The sequence below is a fragment of the Salmo trutta genome, chromosome 9 (assembly GCF_901001165.1).
Source record: "Salmo trutta chromosome 9, fSalTru1.1, whole genome shotgun sequence".
NCBI classification, from domain to species: domain Eukaryota; kingdom Metazoa; phylum Chordata; class Actinopteri; order Salmoniformes; family Salmonidae; genus Salmo; species Salmo trutta.
The window spans coordinates 31,318,226-31,333,781 of record NC_042965.1 but is presented as its reverse complement, the minus strand read 5'-3'; the positions used below and the strand labels follow the sequence as shown (position 1 = coordinate 31,333,781).

Sequence of the window (15,556 nt, the reverse complement as noted above, 5' to 3'; positions counted from 1 at the left end):
GAAATAGCAGTGCAAGGAGAGGAGTTATTGTTATTAATAGTTATTAACAGTGTGTTATTAATAGCTATTAACAGTGTGTTATTAATAGTTATTAAAAGTGTGTTGTTATTAATAGTTAATAACAGTGTGTTGTTAATAGTTAATAACAGTGTGTTATTAATAGTTATTAACAGTGTGTTGTTATTAACAGTGTGTTGTTATTAATAGTTAATAACAGTGTGTTGTTAATAGTTATTAACAGTGTGTTGTTATTAACAGTGTGTTGTTATTAATAGTTACTAACAGTGTGTTGTTATTAATAGTAATTAACAGTGTGTTGTTATTCATATTTTTTAACAGTGTGTTGTTATTAATAGTTACTAACAGTGTGTTGTTATTAATAGTAATTAACAGTGTGTTGTTATTAATATTTATTAAGTGTGTTGTTATTAATAGTTAATAACAGTGTGTTGTTATTAACTGTTATTAACAGTGTGTTATTAACCTGTTGAGGTGTAGCGGGCAGTATTTTCATGGCCGGCCGGATGAAAAAAGTACCCAAATTAAACTGGTTACTACTCTTTCCCAGAAACTAGAATATGTATATTATGGTGTCTGACACCATTCAAACAGTTTTAGAAACTTCAGAGTGTTTTCTATCCAAATCTACTAATAATATGCATATTCTCGTTTCTGGGAAAGAGTAGTAACCAGTTTAACTCGGGTAAGTTTTTTATCCGGCCGTAAAAATACTGCCCCCTAGCCCCAACAGGTTAATAACAGTGTGTTGTTGTTAATAGTTAATAAGTGTGTTGTTGTTAATAGTCATTAACAGTGTGTAGTTCTGAATTAAAAAAGTAAACTGTAGTAAAATATGTCTCTAGCTCTATGCAATACTACCTTCAACTGATATCGTAGCACTAAGTAGATTGGTTTCTGAACTTTTATTTGTACTACTTCCGTTCTTATTACGATATTTCTTACAATATATAATGTACCCATTGTAGACAGCTTTTCATTGACATTCGAATAGAAGTTGAGACTTTTTGTCTGTCTTCTTCCAGCTGATATCCTCCAAGGTCCCAAAGGCTGAATATGTTCCTAACATCATCCGTAGGGACGATCCCTCCGTCATCCCCATCCTTTATGTGAGTTCCTCTCATCTACTCATCTGTTACGCGACTCCTACTGTATGTTATGGTAATACCTTAGACATTCAGATTACTGTAATATTGATTTTGGAGAGTCTCTTTACACTTCATAATGAAAACGGTTCATATGGAAAATATCGACTGCTTGACGTAAACCACCCCGGTAGTTAGAACTGTCTTGTCTTATTGGGTCCTTCAATTTGAACTTTTTCTGTAGGATCATGAACATGCCACATTCGATGACATCATTGGTAAGTAGATTGTGTGATGTTTTCTTAAATTCATTGCGTGCACTGAATAAGGATCCTGTCCATTGTACCGTATGTGACCTCTCTCCCGTCTTATGACAGCAGAAAGTAACATTTATTTCTCTTTCGTTCCCTCCAATCACAGAGGAGATAGAGAAGAAGCTGACGGCCTATAGGAAAGGCTGTAAGATCTGGAACATGCTCATCTTCTGTCAGGTGAGAGAGAGGAAAGAGAAGCTGGTTGAGAGAACCTTTTTTTATAAAACAGTATCATACAACACATTATTACACCACTACTTGACCACTACATATCTACAATGCAACATTTATAATACCACAATACAACAATATTACAACATTACAATGCGTGTGTGCATGTCTGTGTGTGTGTCTCTTCACAGTGTGCGTTGTTTCATAAGGTGTAGTTTTATGTTTTTTAACCTTTTACTGCAGTGAGCTAAATCAGGGTCACACAGAGTGTTTATTGGTAGTCTTAAACAAATCTACATTGAAACAAAAGTGTACATCTCACACATGGTTATGTGCTTAAAAAATAACATACTTGTACCATGTCAGATATAGAGTTGAAATGTATTACATTTTGAGTTTGCATCCTAATATTACATCACAGAAGACAGAAATATAACAAAACTGTTTGGCATAGAAACACCAGATTTTCTGCGTTTAAACAATAATAATGTTGATTAACTATGAAATTATGAAAAATATTAATAACGTTCCACTGATGAAGCCACTAGGTTATTTGACTGCAGGAAAGGGCTACATCTGTGTGAGTTACTTGATGTGGTACTGTATGTTTCCCAGAGTCTGTTCTGGACTTGGGGACTGCGAAGAGACCCCTGGTGGCATGTCTTGTGGGGTATGAATGGGTATCTTAGCTGTGTGCTAGTTGTTCAACATGTCAATACCTCTCACAAAGACAAGTAGTGATGCAGTTAATCTCTCCTCTACTTTGGGCCAGGTGTGATTGTTATTTATCTTAGCTCGCCATGTACATTTAAGGGCCAGCCATGCTGCTCTGTTCTGGGACAACTGTAATTTGCCTATGTCTATGGCAGTAGTCCAGGTGTGATAAAACTAGGGCCTATAGGACTTGTTTTGTTGATAGCGATGTCAAAAAAAGCAGAGGAGCGCTTTATTATGGACAGACCTCTCCCCATCTTAGCTACCATTGCATCAATATGTTTTGACCATGACAATCCAGGGTTACACCAAGCAGTTTAGTCTCCTCAACTTGTTCAATTTCCACCTTATTCATTACAAGATTTAGTTGAGGTTTAGGTTTTAGTGAATGATTTGTCCCAAAAACAATGCTTTTATTTTTTGAAATATTTAGGACAAGCTTATTGCTACCCATTCTAAAACTGACTGCAATGTATAATGTTGAGTCGTCAGCATACATAGACATAGACACACAGGCTTTACTCAGTGCCAGTGGCAGGTCATTAGTAAACACTTAAAAATTAGGGGGCCTAGACAGCTGGCCTGGGGTATATCACTACCTGGATTATGTTGGAAATGCTTCCATTAAAGAACACTCTGTGAGAATGTGGTTTTACTGTTTGAAAATCAGTGTTCAGGTCAGCTTATTGCTGCTGCTGTTATTTCTACATGAACATACTGTAACTGAAATGAACCTGTTCTCCAGGGAGGTCCGGGGCATCTGTACCTGCTCAAGAACAAAGTGGCCACATTTGCCAAAGTGGAGAAGGAGGAGGATATGATTCAGTAAGACAACACACTTCTGACAACAATATCACCTTGATAACTGTCACTGTATTTCAGATACATTCAGTGTAGACTAAAGTCATACACTATTGCAGACATATAGAATAATTTCATCTCTCCCTCTCTTCTTTGACAGGTTTTGGAAGAAGTTGAGTCAGTTTATGAGCAAGCTGAATCCTGAGCCCAACCTCATTCATATAATGGGCTGCTATGTTCTGGGGAGTGCCAATGGAGAAAAGGTATGGATTTCTAGTTTCCCTGTACTAGGCTTTCAAAATGCTGGTAACATTTTCCAAAATTCGCCATGTAGGTTTTCCAGAAATGCCAGTTGGAAGATTCCTGGATATCCTGCTGTTACCCTTCCTGATTCCGGAATCTTCCAACCGGGATCTCTGCAAATAAATGCCTTTTTTGGTAAAGTTACTGAAATGTTGCTACCTTATCCAGTTAACTTACACTATTGAACAGCTGGCGCCAGAGAAGAAGGCTGGAGAAGAAGGCTGACGTTTTACGTGTTCCTATCCAATTGTGTTTTTTTGTTTCCTTGCATTCCTTGTTTATAATTTATTGTTTAACTTATTTTGTACATAATGTTGCTGCTACCATCTCTTATGACCGCAAATAACTTCTGGACATCAGAACTGAGATTACTCACCACGATCTGTCAGAATTATTTTTCTTCTTTAACGAGCCCGACATGAATGACATACTGCTTTCCCGGGAACAGGCCCAGATCCCGGTCATTTGCATGAAGAGAATGTGGAGAAAAAGGGTCCGAACAGCGGGCTGCCTTCTGAGAATTCGTAGGCGATCGAATAAACCCCCATTGACTTCCATTTTGCTAGCAAACATGCAATCTTTGGAAAATAAAATCTATGACCTATGCGGAAGATTAAACTACCAACGGGAAATTCAAAACTGTCATATTTAATGCTTCACGGAGTCGTGTCTGAATGACAACATTATCAACATACAGCAGGCTGGTTATACGCTGTATTGGCAGGATAGAACAGTGGTGTCTGGTAAGACAAGGGGTGGTGGACTATGTATTTTTGTAAATAACAGCTGGTGCACAATATCTAAAGAAGACTCAAGGTTTTGCTCGCCTGAGGAAGAGTATCTCATGATTAGCTGTTTCCCACACTATCTACCTAGAGAGTTTATCTGTATTTTTTCATAACTGTCTGCATACCACCACAGACTGAGGCTTGCACTAAGACCACACTCAATGAGCTGTATTCTGTCATTAGCAATCAGGAAAACACTCACCCAGAGGCGGGTCTCCTAGGGGCCGGGAAATGTAATGCAGGGAAACGTAAATCGTTCTTACCAAATTTCTATCAGCATGTTAAATGTGCAACCAGAGGGAAAAAACTCTGGACGTCCTTTATTCCACACACAGAGATGCATACAAAGCTCTCCCTCGCCCTCCATTTGGCAAATCTTACCATAATTCTATTCTCCTGATTCCTGCTTACAAGCAAACATTTAAGCAGGAAGCACCAGTGACTCGATCAATAAAAAAGGAAGACTGTGTGATCACGCTCTCTGCAGCCGATATGAGTAAGACCTTTAAACAGGTCAACATTCACAAGGCTGCAGGGCCAGACGGATTACCAGCACGTGTACTGTGAGCATGCGCTGACCAACTGGCAAGTGTCTTCACTGACATTTTCAACCTCTCCCTGTCCGAGTCTGTAATACCAACATGTTTTAAGCAGACCACTATAGTCCCTGTGCCCAAGAACACTAAGGTAACCTGCCTAAATGACACCTGACCCGTAGCACTCACGTCTGTAGCCATGAAGTGCTTTGAAAGGCTGGTCATGGCTCACATCAATACTATTATCCCAGAAACCCTAGACCCAATCAATCAATTAATCAATAAAATATATTTATAAAGCTCTTTTTACATCAGCCGATGTCACAAAGTACTATATAGAAATCCAGCCTAAAACCCCAAACAGCAAGAAATGTTGAAGCACTCCAATTAGCATACCTCCCTAACAGATCCACAGATGATGCAATCTCTATTGCACTCCACACTGCCCTTTCCCACCTGGACAAAAAGGTACACCTATGTGAGAATGATATTCATTGACTACAGCTCAGCGTTCAACCCCATAGTGCCCTCAAAGCTCATCAATAAGCTAAGGACCCTGGGACTAAACACCTCCCTCTGCAACTGGATCCTGGACTTCCTGACAGGCCGCCCCCAGGTGGTGAGGGTAGGTAACAACACATCCGCCACGATGATCCTCAACACAGGTGCCCCTCAGGGGTGCGTGCTCAGTCCCCTCCTGTATTCCCTGTTCACTCATGACTGCATGGCCAGGCACGACCCCAATACCATCATTAAGTTTGCCGATGACACAACTAAGGTAGGCCTGATCACTGACACGACAAGACAGCCTATAGGGAGGAGGTCAGAGACCTGGCCGTGTGGTGCCAGGACAACAACCTCTCCCTAAACGTGATCAAGACAAAGGAGATGATTGTTGACTACAGGGAAAAGAGGACCGAGCATGCCCCCATTCTCATCGACGGGGCTGTAGTGGAGCAGGTTGAGAGCTCCAAGTTCCTTGGTGTCCATATAACCAACAAACTAACATGGTCCAAGGACACCAAGACAGTCGTAAAGAGGGCACGACAAACCTATTCCCCGTCACGAGACAGAAAAGATTTGTCATGGGCTCTCATATCCTCAAAAGGTTCTACAGCTGCACCATCGAGAGTATCCTGTCTGGTATGGCAACTGCTCGGCCTCCAACCGCAAGGCACTACAGAGGGTAGTGCATACGGCCCAGTACATCACTGGGGCAAAGCTTCCTGCCATCCAGGACCTCTATACCAGGCGTTGTCAGAGGAAGGCCCTAAAAATTGTCAATGACTCCAGCCACCCTAGTCATAGACTATTCTCTCTGCTACCACATGGCAAGCGGTACTGGAGCGCCAAGTCTAGGTCCTAGAGACTTCTAAACAGCTTCTACCCCCAAGCTACCCAGACTATTTTCATTGCCGCCCCGCCCCCTCCTTTTACACCGCTGCTGCTCTCTGTTGTTTTTATCTATGCATAGTCACTTTAATAACTATACCATCATGTATATATTACCTCATTTACCTCGACTATCCGGTGCCCCCACACCTTGACTCTGTACCGATACCCCCCTGTATATAGTCTCACTATTGTTATTTTACAGCTGCTCTTTTAATTACTTGTTACTTTTATGTATTATTTTTATTTGTACTGCATTGTTTGTTAGGGGCTCGTATGTAAGCATTTCACTGTAAGGTCTACATCTGTTGTACTCGGCACATGTGACTGTCATTTGATTTGATTTGAGCTGTTTTTTATTACCACTTCATTTACTGCTTCTTTATAGAGTAAATGCACTGTATTTCTCCCTCTTTTTATTCATGGTTCACTTTAGTCAGTATTGAGCTACGTGCAACCCACCACCCACTCACCAGTGGTACATAATTTACACACTGTGAACGTACAGTATGCATCAGTATGATGTGACCAGTTCTCTAAGCCCTAAGCTGCCTAGCTGGCTCCTAAACTGACACTGTCATCATGCTGTCATGCTGACAGATAGAGTGCTGGAGGCAGGTAGAGGCGCTATGAGGAGGATCACACACACACACGCACACGCCGCACACACACATATGCACAAGCACACACAGGCAAACGCACACACACACACGCACACACACTCCCCCTGACCCTGGCTCCCAACCCCCACAGAGACGAAGCCACACTGACAGACACTGCGGGGAACAAGCGGCTCTGCACAAAAACAGTTTCATGTTTAAACACATGCATGTAGGCACACGCCCATGCAGGCACTTTCTTTGTGTGAGTGCAGAAGGTCTTGCACTCACACAAAGAAACAACACTCTGTACACATGCTACAGTATGTGTGTTTACTCATTCAATTAATGAAATGTACTGTATTTGTACGCTGTTAGGCAGTCAAACATGGTTACAGGAACACTTCAGCACACTGGGTAGTGTGGTAGTGTGTTGGCGTGGTAGCGTGATAGCATGGCAGCGTGGTAGTGTGTGGTTGTGCCCATTGTCTGACACAGACAGCAGTGTTGTTCCAGTCTATCTGACCCTTTTACAGTGTGTGTGTGTGTGTGTCTGTGTCTTTGTGTACAAGTCGCAATAGGGGAAAATAAATAGTGAAGCATTTTTTGGAGCTTTTAACATTGTTCTCCTCTGCTACCTCAGCTTTGATGCAAACAGAAAGATTTAGTCATCTGTTTATTTATAGTCTGCTAGTTTCAGAGACCTACGTACCTGGACACAGCCAGCCTACCTTCAGTACCTGGGTTGTTGAACTTCTAATAGTCAAATCATAGTGTAAAAACAGGTGAGCTGGTTCTACTCTTTTTGGCCATTTTCTGGTGTTTTGTTGTGGAAAACTGAGCGGGTTGAGCATCAACACTTCAACCTTTCTCCAGAGTCTGTGTGTCTGTGTGTGTCTGTGTGTGTCTGTGTGTGTCTGTGTGTCTGTGTGTGTCTGTGTGTCTGTGTGTGTCTGTGTGTGTCTGTGTGTGTCTGTGTGTGTCTGTGTGTGTCTGTGTGTGTCTGTGTGTGTCTGTGTGTGTCTGTGTGTGTCTGTGTGTGTCTGTGTGTGTCTGTGTGTGTGAGAGCGCACATGTGTGTCAGAGGGGGGGGGGGGGGGGGGGGGTTGGGTGTGTCAGTCTTGGTGTCCCCAGCCCCACAGTGTGTGTATGTGTGTGTCAGAGGGGGGGTTGGGTGTGTCAGTCATGGTGTCCCCAGCCCCACAGTGTGTGTATGTGTGTGTCAGAGAGGGGATTGGGTGTGTCAGTCTTGGTGTCCCCAGCCCCACAGTGTGTGTATGTGTGTGTCAGAGGGGCGATTGGGTGTGTCAGTCTTGGTGTCCCCAGCCCCACAGTGTGTGTATGTGTGTGTCAGAGAGGGGATTGGGTGTGTCAGTCTTGGTGTCCCCAGCCCCACAGTGTGTGTATGTGTGTGTCAGAGGGGTGATTGGGTGTGTCAGTCTTGGTGTCCCCAGCCCCACAGTGTGTGTATGTGTGTGTCAGAGGGGTGATTGGGTGTGTCAGTCTTGGTGTCCCCAGCCCCACAGTGTGTGTATGTGTGTGTGACAGTTCTGCCTCATCATCCCTCTACCTGCCTCCAGCACTCTATCTTGCTATCTATAGACAGACAGGATAGAAGTGTTTTAGCCATTTCTGTTTTTTAAGCTTCCATGTCACGAGGGGATTTATGTCTGATTTAAAATTAAATCTTCAACCCTGTTATGGTCAATTCTGTTACTGTCAACCCTGTTACGGTCAACCTTGTTAAGGTCAACCCTGTTACGGTCAACTCTTTTACGGTCAACCCTGTAACAGTCAACATTGCTACTTTATTTGGCACTCCTAATAGGCACTTACACTTCTTTTTCTTTTCTTTTTTTGTTAAATATTTTATTTAAAATTGGAAAACATGTTTTTATGAGGTTGAACATGTACTCTTTATGACAGAATGTTAAAATTAGGTAAAATCTAACGTTTTTTTTAACAAGTTGGTGGAACGACCTCCCTGCAACTCAACTCTAACATCTCCTTGAATTTGGGTGTCTCCCAAATGGCAGCCTTTTCCCTCTATAGTACACTAGCCTACTTTTGACCAGGGCCCATAGGGAATATGGTGCCATTTGGGACGCAGACCTTTACTTTGTTATACCGCTTCTTTTAATTAAACAGCCCATTCTGCTCTTTTAATTTGATTTAATCACTGTCTTCTTTTGTCGAGTAATAATTACTCTAGTCTACAAAGGACAAAACAAAAACAAATAGTTCCTCCTCTGGATTCTGTTAATCATTGGGTCTGCTGATGTTTGCTGACCAATCCTTCTGTTGTACAGTATTCCAGTCTGCAATTAAAACAGTGACCAGGTTGTAAGGGTTCAAACTAATTATGAGCTGGATTGTTGTTTATCTTCGTCAACCTAGTCAGGGGAGCTGCGGTTAATATAACCCTGCCGAACGTTACATTAGCAGTTTCAGAGTCTCACTAGGGCTGTGATCCATGACCTCATCCATAGACATACACACACAGACTCCCCAGAGGTTCTGTAGATTGATTTAGTGCCTCAGCATGCTGCTGCTGCTGCTGTGTGAATGGCGTCAGCAAAGAGGAAACTGGCTCCTGGAAAAACATGTTAATTGGTTGCGAGGCACCATGGGGTGGTGGCACTCGCTGGTCCAGACCCCAGGGCGCGAGAGGAGGGGAGAAGAGGGGAAGAGAGGTCCAGGGGGAGGGGAGGAAAAGAGATGGAAGGGAGGAGAGGTGCACGGAGAGAGGAGTTGCAGAGGAGTGGGGAGACGGGAAGGTGCATGTAGCAGGTGGAGAAGTGGGCAGGAGAAAAGAGGAAGAGGGGAGGTGTAGGGAGATGGGAGATGCAGAGAGAGGCCAGAGTAGTGGGCAGGAGAGGGAAGGGAGAGGGGAGGTGTAGGGAGATGGGAGATGCAGAGAGAGGCCAGAGTAGTGGGCAGGAGAGGGAGAGGAGAGGGGAGGTGTAGGGAGATGGGAGATGCAGAGAGAGGCCAGAGCAGTGGGCAGGAGAGGGAAGGGAGAGGGGAGGTGTAGGGAGATGGGAGATGCAGAGAGAGGCCAGAGTAGTGGGCAGGAGAGGGAAGGGAGAGGGGAGGTGTAGGGAGATGGGAGATGCAGAGAGAGGCCAGAGTAGTGGGCAGGAGAGGGAGAGGAGAGGGGAGGTGTAGGGAGATGGGAGATGCAGAGAGAGGCCAGAGCAGTGGGCAGGAGAGGGAAGGGAGAGGGGAGGTGTAGGGAGATGGGAGATGCAGAGAGAGGCCAGAGTAGTGGGCAGGAGAGGGAAGGGAGAGGGGAGGTGTAGGGAGATGGGAGATGCAGAGAGAGGCCAGATATGTGGGCAGGAGAGGAACGGGAGAGATTGATGTAAGGTAATGTGCTCTGACAGGCTCTCTCCAGCAATAAGCACTCTCCTCGTACACAACAGCCCCGCTACAGCTCACCCAACAGCAGATAGTGAGACAAACACAGGTCACCTCCCATTCTGCTGTATGCGCAAGACTCACTCTGCCCCCGTCCCATTGTTCCTGTTATTTTAATCTGATGTTATGACATTTTGACCTTTTCAGTTGTATTGCTCTTAGAAGTACAACTGACAGTTATTTTCCTCTGTAAAAAATAATGGGTGGCAATATGTCTGCATTTGTTCTTATTGTAAACAGAACACTTTTCTCTCCTCTGAAGAGGTTTGTCTGTTTTGCCAGATGGGTGTTTTGATATGTAAAATGTTCTCCTCCACAGCTAATCCACAATCTGAAGAGGCTAATGAGACCTTATGCCATCGAATTCAAATCCCCGCTAGAGCTGTCTGCACAGGGTGAGTGTATGACACACACAGACATATACACACACATGCATTTTCCATTGTCTTCTTTTAGCCGTACATTGTTCCCTGGATGTAAATAGTGAACATTAATCAAACCTAGCAAGGCAGACTGAGATAAACAGGACATTAGTGAACACGCTGACAGACATGTCTGTACTTCCTGAGCTCTGAACGCACCCCTCATCAATAATTTCTCCCTGAGACTTATTGATGTCATGCTAATTCCTTCTCAACAACACAACAAATATATAAACGCAACATGCAACAATTTCAAAGATTTTACTGAGTATAAGGTATATTTCATATAAGGAAATCAGTCTATTGAAATAAATTAATTAGGCCCTAATCTATGGATGAGAAAACCAGTCAGTATCTGGTGTGACCACCATTTGCCTCATGCAGCGCAACACATCTCCTTCACATAGAGTTGATCAGGCTGTTGATCGTGGCCTGTGGAATGTTGTCCCACTCCTCTTCAATGGCTGTGCAAAGTTGCTGGATATTGGCGGGAACTGGAGCAAGCTGTCGATCCAGAGCATCCCAAACATGCTCAATGGGTGACATGTCTGGCGAGTATGCAGGCCATGGAAGAAATGGGACAGAGTATGCAGGCCATAGAAGAACTGGGACAGATCCTTGCAACATGGGGCCGTGCATTAACATGCTGAATATAAAGTGATGGCGGTGGATGAATAGCACGACAATGGGCCTCAGGATCTCATCACGGTATCTCTGTGCATTCAAATTGCCATCGATAAAACGCAATTGTGTTTGTTGTCCGTAGTTTATGCCTGCCCATACCATAACCCCACTGCCACCATGCGGCACTCATCAGCAAACCGCTCACCCACACGATGCCATACACACTGTCTGCCATCTGCCCAGTACAGTTGAAACAGGAATTCCTCCATGAGGAGCACACTTCTCCAGCGTGCCAGTGGCCATCAAAGGTCAGCATTTGCCCAATGAAGTCGGTTATGATGCCAAACTGCCGTCAGGTCAAGACCCTGGTGAGGACGATGAGCACGCAGAAGAGCTTCCCTGAGACGGTTTCTGACAGTTTTATGCAGAAATTAATTGGTTGTGCAAACCCACAGTTTCATCAGCTGTCCATGTGGCTGGTCTCAGACAATCCCACAGGGAAAGAATCCAGATGTGGAGGTCCTGGGCTGGCATGGTTACACGTGGTCTGTGGTTGTGAGGCCGGTTGGACTTACCGTAATTTCCGGACTATTAAGCGCACCTGAATATAAGCCGCACCCACTGAATTTTAAAAAAAATATTATTTTGAACATAAATAAGCCGCACATGTCTATAAGCCGCAGGTGCCTACAGGTACATTGAAACAAATTAACTTTACACAGGCTTTAACGAAACACGGCTTGTAACAAAAATAAATAGGCTTTAACGAAACAAGGCTTGTAACAAAAATAAATAGGCTTTAACGAAACACGGCTTGTAACAAAAAATAACAAAATTGCAGTAAGCTTTAGTTGTCTTTTTGCACTGAGTCAATTCCTCACGCTGCTGTTTCCAACGTCTTATCATTGACTCATTAAGACCAAGCTCCCGTGCAGCAGCTCTATTTCCTTTTCCAACAGCCAGATCAATCGCCTTCAACTTGAAAGCTGCATCATATGCATTTCTCCGTGTCTTTGCCATGATGAGGGTGACAAAATGACTACCGTAATCAGAATGATGGGAAGTTTGAGAGCGCTCGATTTAATCTAAACAGTAAACAAAAAAGTTGTTTGACCTTAACCCGTTCGGCAATTTCATTGGTCTAATGAAAGCTTCATGCCGGCAAAAAACTGAGCACGTCACAGAATGTGTTTTTTTGGAAGAAAAAACATTTAAAGCGGGAAAAATCCATATATTAGCCACGTCATTGTTTAAGCCGCGATGTTCAAAGCGTGGGAAGAAAGTTGCGGCTTAAAGTCCGGAATTTACGGTACTGCCAAATTCTCTAAAACGATGTTGGAGGCGGCTTATGGTAGAGACATTACCATTAATTTCTCTGGCAACAGCTCTGTTGAACAATCCTCCAGTCAGCATGCCAATTGCACTCTCCCTCAAAAGTTGAGACATCTGTGGAATTGTGTTGTGTGACAAATCTCCACACTTAGAGTGGCCTTTTATTGTCCCCAGCACAAGGGGCACCTGTGTAATGATCATGCTGTTTAATCAGCTTCATGATATGACCCACCTGTCAGGTGCATGGATTATCTTGGCAAAGGAGAAATGCTCACTAACAGGGATGTGAACAAATTTGTGCACAACATTTGAGAGAAATAAGCCTTTTGTGCGTATGGAACATTTCTGGGGTCTTTTATTTCAGCTCATGAAACATGGGACCAACACTTTACATAATGCATTTATATTTTTGTTCATCATAATTATCTCCACTGAGTGTTTTCCTCTCTTCTATCGATCCATGAGGCCCCTCTATCTCTCCACCGCTCTCTCTCTCTTTCTTATCCATTCTTTCATTAACTCCAACAGTACATAAACACTTGTATTTCAATCAACACTATATTTCAATCAACGTTTGAGAGTAACTATTTGGGTAGAGAAAAACGTTAATTATTTTCCTTTACGTAAAAAGATTAGCTAGTGGAGAGGTGAAGAAAAATGTATCTGTACTTATCCATTTCCCCTTGATCCCCCACCCCCCTCCCCCCGTAGGCAAGGAGATGATCGAGATGTACTTTGACTTCCGTCTATTCCGCCTGTGGAAAACCCGCCAGCACTCCAAGATGCTCGAATATAATGACCTTTTGTGACACTGCTCACCTCTGACCTTTGTCAGCCTATTGGCTGTGTATCTCATCACCGATAGCCTATGGTGACGGCTTTCCTTGAGAGGTCCTGGACAGGAGCGCTCTGTTGAAGAGGTGGACGACAGGCTTCAGGTAGTTTTGCTCACTGAGGAGGCTTCGATCCTCTGCTCTCAGACCAAGTGCAGTAGCAATTACTGTCAGGAGGTGAACTGTATATTTCCCCCCATCCATTTTCACTGTCTCAACCAAATGCCTCTACTGACAGAGAACCCGTGAGGGAGAGAAGGTAAAAGAGAGAAGTTGAGAGATCATCCTTTAGCCTCTGTGTCAAGAGACACAAAATAGAGCTAGATTTGGAGCTCGGGAGCCAAGCAAGTCTTCTTTAAATTAGTCATAGAGAGAGATGCAGCAGCTGCAGGGAAGAGAAACTCCATGAAAAGGGAGAAGAGATGGTGAAAGATTTTCTCCCTTACCTACATTTCTGTTGTGTGAACTAGGAGGTACATGGATGAAAGCTTTTTTTTCTTCATAAAAGTACGTAGATGTCCCTTAGGATGGAAATGTATTTATAAAGTGTGTTGGTTGTTTTCAGAGCTTTAGAGAATAGATTTCCATTATCTAGACATCTATACAAATAGAAGAGAGAGTATACCAATAATTCTAAGTATCTATACATAACACAGCTTTTATTTTTAACTACCTGTATTGGTATTTCTTATGGACTGTTTGAATTGAATAACTCAGGGTTACTGCTATCCCTCGTTTATTACTTGGCAGCGGTTGTCACCTCACCGTCATGACAGAATAGGACGGAGATGTCTGTTGGCTACTTCCGATCCTCACCACCCAGCCTCTATGTCGACACATAGAATCTGAGATTTTACAGTGGTTGTCAGGGAAACCATTTATGTCTGACTGTGCACATGTTTGTGTGTGAACGAGGGAGGTTGTTTTATAGATACGATTTTTCATAGACTAGGTCAATTGTAGCTTAAGGGCTCAATTTAATCCGTATCGCGCTATAGCGCGATTGAAATTTAAAGGCAGTGTTCCCGGGTTCACAGAGACTGCATTCACGGCACACACTGCATATGTCAGCTCAATCGGAAATTACCTTTACTATAGCGCTGAATTTCAGCGATACGGATTGAATCGAGCCATAATACTCATTAGCATTCATTAGTGACACTCTGAACTACAGACACGCGCTTTTCTTTCTTGTAGTTCACACCCAGGGACTGATACCCTTATGCTGTGACCCTTCTGTCTTACTCTGCATTACATTGTTAACTAAACATAACTGTTATCATGAGGTTTATGGAAAGTGTACAAGACCTAGCCTAGATGACTTGTGTCACACTGATTTTGGTAAAAGTTATTATCTTTATATCTACAGTATATTTACTCATATTTAACTTGTATTGCTGCTTCATTTACTCTCTGTCCTGTATGTGTTTTACTTCATGCTTGTATGATGTATTCCCGAGGCGCAATACCACAAACCAAAATGACTGGAATCATATCTACAGATGTAGTATCTTAATTTGATCACCCTGTTACAGGAAATTTAAAACTTGTAGTGTATTTGAGGTTTAAAAAAAGGCTTCATAAATCTGTCATTTCCACATTGAAAATTCAGACTTTATTTTCCCTTCCAAAAAATGTATCAACCCCTAAAAAAATGTCCATTAATTATAATCCACATACTATTTCAAATGTCCTGTTGCTGTAGGATGTATTTCCTGCTGTAGCAAACTGGCTCAAATGAATCCTACATCTGTAATACGCTGCTCCCTTCCTGTGAAAACACTTTTGTTCTGATTAGATTGACAAATTGGATAGTGATAATTCCTTCTCCTTCCTACCTGAAAACTTTGTGTGTGTCCCAAATGGCACCCTATTCTGATATCAAACCAACCTCTCAGTATTCTTATCATCCACTTCCTTTGTATAGTGCTATTGAGTCTTAACTAATGGGCTTCCTGTCCAGCCTATGATACAAATCAGCAGTGACACAGTATATGTCATATACACACGCAGGGCAGTTCTGTGGAGCCTGTAATGATTACTTTCCAACCATTGCTTGTGCTCAAGTGGCAGAATAACACAATTTAAGGAAGATTTTCACATTTCCTCGTTAAACTGTTCCACCAGAGCAAATAAGCTAATGTGTTTGCTGCTCCGTGTGTGTGTGTGTGTGTGTGTGTGTGTGTGTGTGTGTGTGTGTGTGC

The 15,556-nt window shown here is 43.0% G+C and overlaps 1 protein-coding gene across 1 annotated transcript in view; it reads left to right on the top strand.

Annotated features, from left to right (window-relative positions):
- The window catches only part of LOC115200399 (NMDA receptor synaptonuclear signaling and neuronal migration factor-like), a 58,893-nt gene extending 43,934 nt beyond the window's left edge, over positions 1-14,959 (top strand). The window contains exons 10-16 of the mRNA XM_029763443.1: positions 1,044-1,127; positions 1,348-1,381; positions 1,524-1,594; positions 3,048-3,127; positions 3,264-3,366; positions 10,461-10,536; positions 13,231-14,959. Coding sequence (XP_029619303.1) covers positions 1,044-1,127; positions 1,348-1,381; positions 1,524-1,594; positions 3,048-3,127; positions 3,264-3,366; positions 10,461-10,536; positions 13,231-13,328 — 546 coding nt within the window. The 3' untranslated portion in view covers positions 13,329-14,959. The remainder of the gene's footprint in view (positions 1-1,043; positions 1,128-1,347; positions 1,382-1,523; positions 1,595-3,047; positions 3,128-3,263; positions 3,367-10,460; positions 10,537-13,230) is intronic.
- The last annotated feature ends 597 nt before the right edge of the window (positions 14,960-15,556 follow it).